The following is an 11989-nucleotide window of genomic DNA, read 5'->3' as shown; positions in this document are numbered from 1 at the left end:
AAACGAACAACGCCCTTTCTTCCACGATTTCCCTCGACCAGCTCACAAAGCATTCAAACAATTTCCTGGCCCACAAGCTCTGTGCACACAATATCCAAATGTTGCATGCTTGTTGCGTGAAGCAAAAGATGCCTCACAAACTGCAGCTCGTTGTAGTTTCTTGGTCCACCAAATTTGATGCTGATTGTTTTTACGCTCTCTTTGATGCACACAGGTGCTGGTGCTTTATAGTTCAAAGAAAACGGTAGAACCTGTTGTTAAAACATAATTAGCCATATTAAATGATTAATAATTCAATAATTTCCAAAAAAACAACATACATACCGCGTCAATGGACAGATGCTCCAAACATGGGGTACAGTCTAAAAACTGAAATATAGTAGTTAGACCATCGTTAACATTGTCTAAAAACTTTAGATGTTTGAGTTTAACTATAGTAGTTAAACCACCAGCCTCCTACAAAAGAAAAACAAAAGATTTTTGAGATTTTTGTTTAAAAAAACATTAAACTGAAAAGTAAAAAACTTACAGCACAGTTAGATATAGTCAAAGACTCTAACTTCGGGGAGTCTTCAACTATACAGTAGACGTTTTCTATAACCCAAGTATGCTCACTCGTATCAAATTCCTTTAAACTTGGGAGGCAGATACTTCGATTCCAAGTATCGTCCTCCCACGAATCCAAGATGAAATTTTCAAACCGCAGTTTTAGCTTAGTCAGCGTACCACAGGCAAAGAAGCTAGCAGGAAGATGAATAATCCCCTTATCAGCTTCCACAGTTAGTTCCACAATGTGGTGCAATAAAGAATTAGGTATCAAGATATCAGTTTTGAACTCAAAGGTGCAGATCAAAAATTGGCTCAGATCCAAGGCCCGCCATCAATTCCGCACATTGAGCCAGTCTATAGGGCTGTGAGGGCTGGACTAATGTGATATAATTGGTACTCCGGTCTAGAGGGCCGCTGATTGTTTCGAGTATGAATTAAAGGTTTTCATAAATGTTTTAGCGTCAGCATGTTCACCAGCATGTGTTGCTGATGTATTTTATAAACTGTTTTACTGGTAATCAAGATTAGACATTTGGAGTTGGAGTCTAGCCGTTGTGTTTATGCGCAGTGATGTAAATTTACCCGTTTTTTGCCAAAAAAAAATTATACATAGCGTAAATCTATCCGTTTTCGATTGAAAATTTTAGCCCTCCCCCAAACTTGTTTATACATTTTGAATCCCCCCCCAACTCCCCGGACATTCTCGTGCCACCGTTTCGACTAATAGTAAGGGTGAAATATATTGATTGTGTAGAGGGAAGAGATATCTCTGGCTCTGAAAGTCGTTATCATGAGCTCTCCGTGCACAAAGACTGTGTTCCCTAGTCTAATTAAAGGGAAGAAAGGAAAAGAAATGAAAGGAAAAAAATGAATTGGTGTTTTCCCAAGTTTTTTTGGAAGGAAAGAAAACTGATGTTGTGTTCCCAAGATTCATTTAAGGATGAAAAGGAAAGGAAAGTGAGAAAAACAAAGAAGAAAAGTATGGAAAAATCTTTCTTTCCAATTTGAAAAGAATTGAAAAGAAAAAAAAGGAAAGCGGAAAAGAAGAAGAAATGGAAAAGAATGAAACTTTCTCTTATTAACTAAACTCGGGAACACAATGAAAGTGTGTAAGGCACAAGAGAGAGTAAATTATTAGAAGAGAGAGATTAACTTTTTGGGTTGGAAGGAGAAGTTTCCTATTTATAGGAAGGAAATGGGCTAAAACCCTAATGGGTTGGCTATGACCTACCAATCTTGGGCCTTCTTGGCTCGGGTTAACTCGTTGGGCTTTGAAAATTTGACCCATGAATGGGGATACCTTAACATTTTGCTTGATATATATGTGTGAAATCATGCTACTAACAACTAATAATTACACGAAAAAGACAAAGAAACTAACTAATCTATCTAAAATGGATACGTTTTTTTAAATATAATAAAAAATATAAAAACAATGACCGGCTTGATTAATTGGAATTTAAACACCCGAATTAAATAACCGTTTCTTTGTTTGGAGCAATGTTTCGAGGTAAGTTTCAAATCAATCGACTTAGCTTAAAGACATCAGTTTGAAATTCAGATAAACCTTAATGGTGTTAAGTTTTTTCTAACGAAGTTTCAACAAAATAGAATTATTATTGACAAACTGCAAAAATACAAAATTATTAAAATCCAATTTACTTAGTTCGTTTATTATACTTGACAATTTAATGTTGGCCGGTTCTTGGAATCACTATACCCCATTATATTGGTATATATGACGTCACCATTAAAAGAGTGTTTGGTGTTGAACCACGTCTTGTGAAAACTAATGACTTAAGTGGGAACATAAAATGTGGATCTTCATTAAAGTGACAAGTTTTGTCAAAGTCAGACAACCTAGTCATAGAAGAAGAGGTAGTCCATGTCAACTATCTATTCTCCCACTTCAACTTAAGATACGGTCTTGGTCGTTTGTCACATTATTGTTACTCTTAAACAAGAACTATGTCAATACGCCACGTCATATATTACGTTTGCCAAGTTCTTGCTCGACAGAATAAGTTTATATCAAAAAGTGAAAACTGGTTGATCTTAAGAGTCCAACATCAGAAAATCATCTCAATCAATGGCATATTCATGTGTGAGTGATGGAAAGAAAAGCGAGTTCATGAAAAACACGGATTTTTTAAAAGATGTTAGGTTTATTGTTCGTCTTGTTAGTAGTTCGTCTTGGAAGTAGCAAATTTGGAAGGTTAATAAGGTTTGTTTTTTAGCTTTTGATGGATCATTTAAGATATTTTTATTGATTGTCAAGTACATTTGTTATGTTAATGTCACCAAGAACTACACTATTTAAGTTTAGCACCTATCATGAATTTAAGAGATCAATTTTGTGTTCATAAGTATTGTACCACCTTACCACAACCTAATAGAAAAATATTATCAAATAAATAATTAACACAACTACTTCAAAATTTGTAATACCAAATAATTAAATAACATAACTTTTTAAATCAACATATAAAACTTTAGTCGTTTCTAAAAAAAAGTTAACTAAAAGTTCTTAAACATCTCAATAGTTACATCTGATTAGTTACTTCAATAAACTTATTTCATATTAGAATATTAGAATTTTAATCTACCATTACTGTATACTAACCAATATATGTATACTACATAGAGTATAAGTTATAAACTTACAATCATTCCATATAGGCGCACAAACCTGTTTAAAACCTGAAACTGGTTTGTGTTGAAACCAGTTTTGATTTGGTTAACAAAAGTCAAAACCGGTTTATGATTGGTTTCGGTTCGGGTTGAAACCGGTTTCATGACCAGGTTTCGATTGATTTTGGTTCGGGTTTTGCTCAGTTTCGGTTCGGGGTTTGACCGGTTTCAGTTCGGTTAACTGGTTTGGAACCGGTATTGGTGTAGAAAAGTGCAAACCGGTTCCGAACCTACGTTTCAATTAGAGGTGTACAAATCGGTTAACCGGTTTTTTTGGCGGAAATGAACCGGTTAGACCGGTTTGGTTTTTCAGGTAGGGTAGTAACCGGTTAGAGAAACGGTTTTGACCGGTTAGACCGGACCGGTTAATAACCAGAAAAAAGCCGATTTTTAATAAAATAATTAAAAAAATCAGTTTACTGGTTTATAACCGATTTTGAAATCAACAATATAAACCGGTTTATGTGTGCACCTCTGGTTTCTCCCAGTCCCCCCCCCCCTCTAATTCCATAACGTATTAAAATAGAAAGTACTTGTGGACTGCGGCAGCCTTTCACTCTCCCAAAATAAACTTTGACCAACTATTAATATTCACAGATATTATTTTGTTACAAAATGGGCCCACACGCATACTTGTCACACCACAACTTTTACAATGTCAAAATATATTCCACTAGTTTCCTATACTTTTCTTTCACGCGTATAATTATGCACACAATAACATATTTATATGTCTACTTGTTCATACCATTATATCAACACTAACAAGTTACAACTTACAAGTAACACAACTAAAAAAATATGGGTAACTATGCATCATCATGTAGTTTCATAGTTGTTTCGATCGCGAAAAGTAATAAACCGGCTAGAGTTGTTTTACCCTCGGGTGAGATTCGGGTGGTTAGGGAGCCTACGAAGGTGGCGGAGATCATGCTAGAGTGTCCGGGGTTTTTCTTGGTCAACGCACGGACGTTGACTATTAACCGTTGTTTTACGCCTCGTTTGGCGGATGAGGATTTGGAAGTGGGAAATGTTTATGTTATGTTTCCTATGAGGAGAGTGAACTCGATGGTTACTCCCGCGGATATGGCTGTTTTTTGGATGGCGGGTGGTAACACGCGTAAACGAATATTAACAACAGACAGTGGTGGTGGTGAAGTGAATGTAGTCGAGCAGCCGAGGTTGGCTGTGGATGTGCCCGAGTTTAGTTATAGGTTGGCGGTTTGTCGGTCTCGAAAGCCGGTATTGGATACTATTATGGAGGAGCCTGTTTGTGTGAGATATAAGATACTAAATTGGATATAGTCATATAGTAAAACTAGTAGATAATATTTTGTTTAGTGATACAAGATTAGCAATATGAAAGTTAGGTTTAGATATTAAGTATTATATCTAAAATGATTCATGAAACTTAAAGTGATGTTCTATGTTATTATATAATACAAGGCTTGTTTATCACTGTATAAGTGTGTATATATATAAAGTTTTTCGGTTAAGACTTAAGAGTGCACGGTTGTTCAAACCTAATCTAATTTCCGGCTTCGATGGTCAAGAGGGTAGCGTCACGGCATCAGTTCACGCCAACCGAATTACCTACCGGACGACACGCATATTCTTGAAACCTTGTGTCATTTCAATGAAACTGTGTGTTGGTTGCTAAGCATATAAACACAGTTATTGGTAGGGGTGTCAATTCCTGACACGACCCGAAACCCGACAGGAAAAGATATAGATTTTGGGTCGGCTGACACGACCTGTTTTCTTAACAGGTCAACCCGAACCCGGCACGTTTAAAAAACATGTCAACCCGACCCATTAAAAAGTGGGTTGACCTGTTAATCTGTTTAACAATTTTATAGAAGTTAATATTTTTATTTTAGAGATAAGATGTTTTAAATTTTAATGTTAAATACTTCGTTTATTGATTTTTCATATATCAATTATCTACTTTTTACTTCTAATAATTTCATTTTATGAGTTCTATTTGTATATTCTTTGGTTGTTTCATTCATTTGTTGAGTTAAATATGTGAACATAAGTTTGTTAATTGAGAATGAGAGATACATACACAAAAACAATTAGATTTATCACAAATTATTAACAAGTTTTAAGTGAAGTAATTAATTTTTTAATATGTCAATAGATATTACTCATATTCGTATAAGAACGTAAAATGGGTTAACCCGAAACACAACCCGAACATGACACGAATTTTAATGAGTCGACACGACCCAACATGAATAAAAATATGGGTTGGGTTAGGGTTGAAGAATCTCAACATGCTAACCCGCCAACCCGACACGATTGACACCCCTTAGTTATTGGTATATTTCGGGTTAGCTAAGTAGTGTCTAACCCGAAATATCCAATAACCGTGTTTATATGCTTAGCAACCAACACACATTTTTATTGAAATGACACAAAGTAATGTCTAACCCGAAACTTTGTATCATTTCAATAAAACAGTGTGACGGTTGCTAAGCATATAAACACAGTTATTGGTATATTTCGGGTTAGACACTGCTTCATAAAACAGTGTGTTAGATGCTAACATATACATCATCATCATCATCATCATCGTACTCAGTATATCCCACCAATAGCAAAGCTATGGTAGGGTCTGAGGAGGGTAAAATGTAGGCAGCCTTACCTCTACCCCATAGGGATAGAGAGGCTGCTTCCGGTGAGACCCCCGGCTCGATAGTAGTTTTGCATCAAGCCTTGGACATAAGGCACATAGCACTCAATCATCGGGACACCGGCTGATCGGTGCATGTACCCTTATCTTTCAGCTATCAACGCCACTACATGATGCCTGATTAACCGTCCGTCACTTTTAACGTTATTTTCACGAGATTAGTAAAATAACGTCAAAATTAGTGCAATTTCACTTTTGCCCACCCGAGGGTTCACACATATATACATCATATGTGCGCACCGCAAGCAGGGCTAACATATACACAATTACTAATTCTTAATGTTCTAAACTATCTATTTAGAACAACTAATTGATATACCTTATTCAAAACTTGTCCACATATACTTATGTTACATAACAGGTTAATCTACGTGTCACTTACGACAACGCGCACTAAACCACTCTGAAGTTAAAGGCTTTCCTCAAACTTCGGTTATTCGACCCGTAACGTCTGTCGATGACACGTGGACGGTATGGTCATCACGACAAAGCTTTCCATTACATTTGCCTTTAATCTTGGAGGCAATCTTAGCAAACACTTCCTCCCTTTGGGGGCGGTTTGCGTATATTATCCAAAGTGTGAGACTGAGTACTACTCCTACAGAAATTAGAGCTAGACCAACGTTCACCATCCGCAGGTGGCGCTGCAGCAGCGGGCAGTGGTCAGAGGTGATGGTGGTGAAAGTTTCCCGGACAAAATTGCAGTCCTGGAAGCTAAGTAACGGAGGCGTGTAATGTTGGAGGGCGTAGCTTATGTTTACGGATCCGACCAGTTGCTGGTACATGTCGGGGGTTAATCTTCCGGTGGTTGTGCATAATCCGGATTCCGAGACTGTGCATGTGTAATTCTGCCACACCTATTAATCATAGTTTGATTCAAGGACATTAGTAAACGAGCCAAGACATTCGTGAGCTACTAGCTCGCGAAGCTTGAGCCAGAGCTCGAGCCTTTAAATAAGTTTGTTTAACAGACGAGCCCTAGCCCAAGCTTCACTTATCGGGCTCAAGCCAGCTCAAGAGCCTAAAGAAACTTATTGCTTATATAATATTTATTAAATAAATTTAATATATCTTGTTTAATAACAATTATATATATAATTAACTAATAAAAAAATAAGTTAATAATATACATTATGTTATAAATAATATTATAATTAAAAAATATATACAAATATAGTTATTAATATATAAAAATTAACTAATAAATAGTAAACGAGCCAAGCCCGAGCTGAGTCTAGTCGAGCTTGGGCTCGGCTCGTTTACAGCTCGGAGATGTGTGAGTTTTTAAATCTTGCCTTTTGAGGTCAAAGTAACTAATTCCACATATCAGCATTCGAATAATTTGTTGAAAATCTCATAAAATAATTGATCATTTTATTTGGTAATTTACACCATTCTTGAAAATGAAAATATGTCACTTTGATCTGAACAAAGTCAACGTACCATTGATGCATTTGACATTGAGACTTCTCCCAATGAACAGTTTCGTTCTTGGAGCTGCGAGTCATACGGAGAGCAAACGTACGGCATCAAAGGGCCCGACTGGTTATAATAATTAGACTTCCCTGATGGCGCCCCATATGAATTTGCATACGAACCTATGAACCCGTTGACTATATTTCCAAGATCGTTGATCACTTGTTTACTTTTATATAAAGTCTGGTTTGTGGTTCTCTGGTCAACACAAGGAAGGATATCGCTAAGGGCAGTTTCGGCATTCCTGTGATCCACCCATTGGTCCATTGCCAGACAAGTGTCTGAGATTGCACTGCAATTTTGCTTTTTTGGTAAAACCTAGTACTTTTCGAATATAAATTTCGTTGCAACCATATAAAAATATAATTTTAAACGTTTATCTTACTTGTTGAGGATTACAAAAACCCCGCACAGAATGGATGTAACCACAACAAGCAACCATCCACTGATGATGAATCTGCAAAAATATAAATTTTATTCGTTTAGTTAATAAATAAGTAAATTTGAACAAAACTTTTGTTCTATTTAATAAAATAAACACATGTCTGGTTCATTATTTATGTTTGTGATTGTTCGTTTGCGTTCTTGATTTAGGTTCGTTAAGGTTTGTTTATGTTCGTTTAAATATCCATTCAAATTTATTTATTATTTATTAGTTATTACTAATACCTCAATGAATCATCTGATAATATTTAGACTTTAATTTGGGTACTGTTATTCCTTTATGTTCATTTACTTAGTTTAGAATATTAATGAATGCACATTAACGAAGACGAATCCGTACATATTTTTAGCAAACACATGCAAGAAAATCCGTTTCTTCTTTAAGTGTTCGTGTTCATTGATTTGTTCGGCTAAAGTTAAATGAATGAACATGAACAAGCCTACGTTCGCGTTTGTTCGGTTTGTTTACAAGCCTAACCACACTCTCAATACCAAGAACAAGAACACGAAAAGAAAACTTACAAGTGGATTGCATTTCTGTGACCAAGAATTGACAAATCTGTAACAAAAAAAGAAATAACAATTAAAAAAAGAGAAGGAAATGACACTAACCATTTGCTAAAACAAGTTAACAGTAAAAATGAAACTCATATGAACACTTACAAAGGCCTAAAATAGAAACCACAAGCATTACTATTGCAATAGTAATCATTGATGATCTCCTGAAAAAAGAAACAAATAAAGCAGTATAAATTTATGAATCTTGGAACATCATAATTGAACAAAAAGAAAGATGTTTGTAAAATGTTAATACACAGCATCGAAGACGGTTCTTATTTTTCGTGAACTTTGATGCGTTTTTCGGCCCAATGTATCTGATGCTGAGTTCAAGTCAATATTTAATTTGTCAATACTGTCTTGAACATCTGAAGGAAGATAAAACTGCGCCACATTGACGGTTTTTGCTAGTGATAAGTATCCCGTGACATTAACCAGTGTCTGAACGGTGTAATCTGACTGGTCAACAACGTATTTTAACGTGTCGATTGCTTCACCATGGAATTCATCCTGCCCCACCGAAAGGAGAATGCATCCAGTCCTGAAAAAAATATTATATTTTATAATTGAATAATAAAAAAGTTCTTAAAGATTATGTTTTTTTTTACTTTGAATATCAAACGTGATGTTAAAACTTAAGTAGTACAATGGTCATTTTACTTTATGTTATGGCTTTAAAAGAAAAATAGTACAATGGTCATTTATTTTGTGTATAGTATGTTGACTTCATAAGTCAAAGTAGCACAACGGTCATTTTATTTTGTGTTTAGTTTGTTTGACTATATTTGTTAAAGTAGTACAAAGGTCATTTTATTTTGTGTTTAGTGTATTTGACTTTAAGAGTCAAAGTATCAAAACGGTCATTTTAATTTGTGTCTAGTTTGTTTGACTTTGAAAGTAAAGTAGTCAAAGGTCATAACATTTTGTGTTTTTTGGTAAATACATGATTTGAGATACTTACGCTGCAGCACACGTGAAGACAACAAGTAAAATTAAGCATATCATTTCGGAAAACCGAGAATCTATGCCTTTGATATTTAATCTCCATCCACAACAATGATGAATGATCATGGCTAACCCGAACAACACAAACCATAAGATGGCTAGAATAAAAGCAGCCGCCCCTGTAAACCCGACAGACTGTAGATAATGTTATTAACAAGTATCACTTAAAAAACTGAAACCTAAAATAACTGATTAGCTAGATAAATGTGAAATTAACAAAATTCTTGATCAAAAGAAAACTTACTGCCCAATAATGCTTGTCAGTGATGTCCCATCCACCTTGATAGCGCCTGAACCGGTTAAGAATATCAGGCCTCTTTGTTCTTGAACCTGCCAACACGAGTGCACCGGATGGTTCATTGGCTGGACCAGGGGCTTCAGCTGATGAGTTCAAGATCTCATTTCTCCAATGACCCATGTTATCTTCCCCTACAATTATCCACCATATTTGGCACATAAACAACAAGAAAACAGCAAATACTAATAAATTTGGCACATAACCTAGCCAATTCACACGGCTTTCAGCATATTGTACCGTGGAATTTCAAAAATTCATCATAACTAGGGGTGTAAACAAGCCGAGCCCGAGCTCATCTAAGCACAAGCTCGGGCTCAAGCTTTAAGCTCGAGTTCGGCTCGTGAGTAGTTTGTCAAGCTCGAGCTCTGATCGTGAGTGGTCTTTCAAGCTCGGGCTCGAACTGAGCTTGTTCCAAGCTCTATTTCTAAAGATCTTGGCTCATGAGTAGTTTTTAAGCTGAAGCTCTGCTCGTGAGTGGTCTTTCAAGCTCGGGCTTGAACCGAGCTTGTTCCAAGCTCTATTTCTAAAGATCAAGACTCATGAGTAGTTTTTCAAGCTCAAGTTCTGCTTGTGAGTAGTTTTTCAAGCTTGGGCTCAAGCTCGGCTCATTTTGAGCTCTACTTCTAAAGCTCAAGCTCGGCTCATGAGTGGTTTTTCAAGCTCGGGCTCGAACTGAGCTTGTTGTGAGCTCTATTTCAAAAGATCGAGGCTCATGAGTAGTTTTTCAAGCTCGGGCTCGAACTGAGCTTGTTGCGAGCACTATTTCTAAAGATCGAGGCTCATGAGTAGTTTTTCAAGCTCAAGTTCTGCTTGAGAGTGGTTTTTCAAGCTCGCTCGAGCTCGACTCATTTTGAGCTCTATTTCTAAAGCTCAAGCTCCGCTAGCTCGGCTCGGGAGTGGTTTTTCAAACTCGGGCTCGAACTAGGCTCATTCCAAGCTCTATTTGAGTAGTTTTTCAAGCTCGTGCTCGTTTATAATTTATTAATTATTTAACCAATTTTGATAGCTCACGAGTAGCTGGACTCATTCACACGGCTAATCATAACCAGATCACTCCAACATATTTACTCACGGTAAATAGTCACAGTCAACAAATACTAATTCAAATCAAATCACACAAAATCCCCAAATCATCTCACAATAAGCAAACACACAAATGAAAACCTAAACTCAAACAAGCATTAACTATTAACTAATCAACACACACATAAACTAATTAATTAATTAAACGAAACAATATTATTACCTAAAACAGATCCAATTCGATCATCGTTCAACGAACCGATAGCTGAATCACACTTCACGAAGCAGAAGATCAACACGAACAATGCGAACACGTGCTTATTCTCCATTATTATTATTATTATTATTATTATTATTATTATTATGTGGTAATGGAGACAAAATGAAATCTCAGTCCACCATATAATAAGACAATTAGTTGAGATGGTGATGAGCTTGCAGAAGCAGAAGGAAGCTAGTGGTAGCACATGGTTGTTAATGTAAAGGTTTATAGATATTTATACAGGTAGTGGATCGGTTAACACGTTTGTGAGGGTGTGTATGTATATGTATGTAGAGAGAGAGAAAGATAGATCTAGAGAGAGAAAAGAAAAGGCGGGTGAGTAACAGATTAGATGTGTAGGAAGGAAGAGTGACCGATGTAAACGAGTCGAGCTTTTCGTGAGCTACCCGAAATTGAGCTTAGTAAAGAGTCTGAATTTGAGTTTTACTTGTCGAGTTTCAAACGATGAACGGTTTTCGTAATTCGGGTGTTTATACTTTTAATTAACAAAAATCAAGTCGTTTGAAGCATCGTTTCGGGGTAAATTTTACATTAATCGGTTTGTATCCTTCTTCCGGTCAAATACCTTAAAACATCAGTTTGAAATTCGAAAAAATTTTAACGGGGTTAAGATTATTTAACGGATGTCAAGTGAAAACAAATATTGTGAAAGGTAGGACCGGTGACAACTATTTTCTTATATGGGTTTGTTTAAACATGTTATTACTTATCTAATTTTTGTTAAATATATAACTTTATAGCAATAAACACATTTTATAAAGAAGCTCGAGCATTGCTTATTTAAACAAGAAATACTAAAAAAATTCTTAACTGCGATGTTCTTAAACGAGCTGGAATTTCTTCTAAAAAGGAAGCCCCCGTAAACTTTCTTACTGATCCTCAAGAAGGAAGATCTACATTACGACCGACCGATATACTTGTTTTTGGGTGGGTAGGGGGAAACACGCTTGTGTCGACCTCACAG

The 11989-nt window shown here is 36.1% G+C and overlaps 2 protein-coding genes across 2 annotated transcripts; one reads left to right on the top strand and one right to left on the bottom strand.

Moving 5' to 3' along the window:
* Positions 1 to 4041: 4041 nt before the first annotated feature.
* LOC143557202 (uncharacterized) lies at positions 4042 to 4545 on the top strand. The gene has a single exon (XM_077046329.1). It carries the CDS (start codon positions 4042 to 4044, stop codon positions 4543 to 4545), a length of 504 nt encoding a protein of 167 aa, XP_076902444.1.
* Positions 4546 to 6239: 1694 nt separating this feature from the next.
* On the bottom strand, positions 6240 to 11180 carry LOC143557191 (uncharacterized). The gene is made up of 9 exons (XM_077046318.1): positions 10966 to 11180; positions 9666 to 9850; positions 9378 to 9556; positions 8673 to 8957; positions 8522 to 8580; positions 8381 to 8417; positions 7800 to 7871; positions 7382 to 7706; positions 6240 to 6795 (listed from the first exon to the last, which is right to left on the bottom strand). The coding sequence occupies exons 1-9, from the start codon at positions 11069 to 11071 to the stop codon at positions 6361 to 6363; spliced, it is 1683 nt and encodes a 560-aa protein (XP_076902433.1). The 5' UTR covers positions 11072 to 11180; the 3' UTR covers positions 6240 to 6360.
* Positions 11181 to 11989: the final 809 nt, after the last annotated feature.

Source organism: Bidens hawaiensis, unplaced genomic scaffold (assembly GCF_021521415.1).
Source record: "Bidens hawaiensis isolate Kalapana, Puna unplaced genomic scaffold, B.hawaiensis_p1.1 tig00018846_1, whole genome shotgun sequence".
Lineage (NCBI taxonomy): Eukaryota > Viridiplantae > Streptophyta > Magnoliopsida > Asterales > Asteraceae > Bidens > Bidens hawaiensis.
Note: the sequence above shows the minus strand (reverse complement) of the source record. Positions and strands in the feature narration are given on the sequence as shown.

What these genes read in the sequence shown, in the direction of transcription:
- LOC143557202 (XM_077046329.1), top strand. Translation starts at nt 4,042, where the DNA reads ATGGGTAACTATGCATCATCATGTAGTTTCATAGTTGTTTCGATCGCG.
- LOC143557191 (XM_077046318.1), bottom strand. Translation starts at nt 11,071, where the DNA reads ATGGAGAATAAGCACGTGTTCGCATTGTTCGTGTTGATCTTCTGCTTC. An exon ending in GGTTTCTATTTTAGGCCTTT is followed by an intron (nt 8,418 to 8,521) that starts GTAAGTGTTCAT and finishes TTTTTGTTACAG; the next exon opens with ATTTGTCAATTCTTGGTCAC. An exon ending in CACAGAAATGCAATCCACTT is followed by an intron (nt 7,872 to 8,380) that starts GTAAGTTTTCTT and finishes ATATTTTTGCAG; the next exon opens with ATTCATCATCAGTGGATGGT.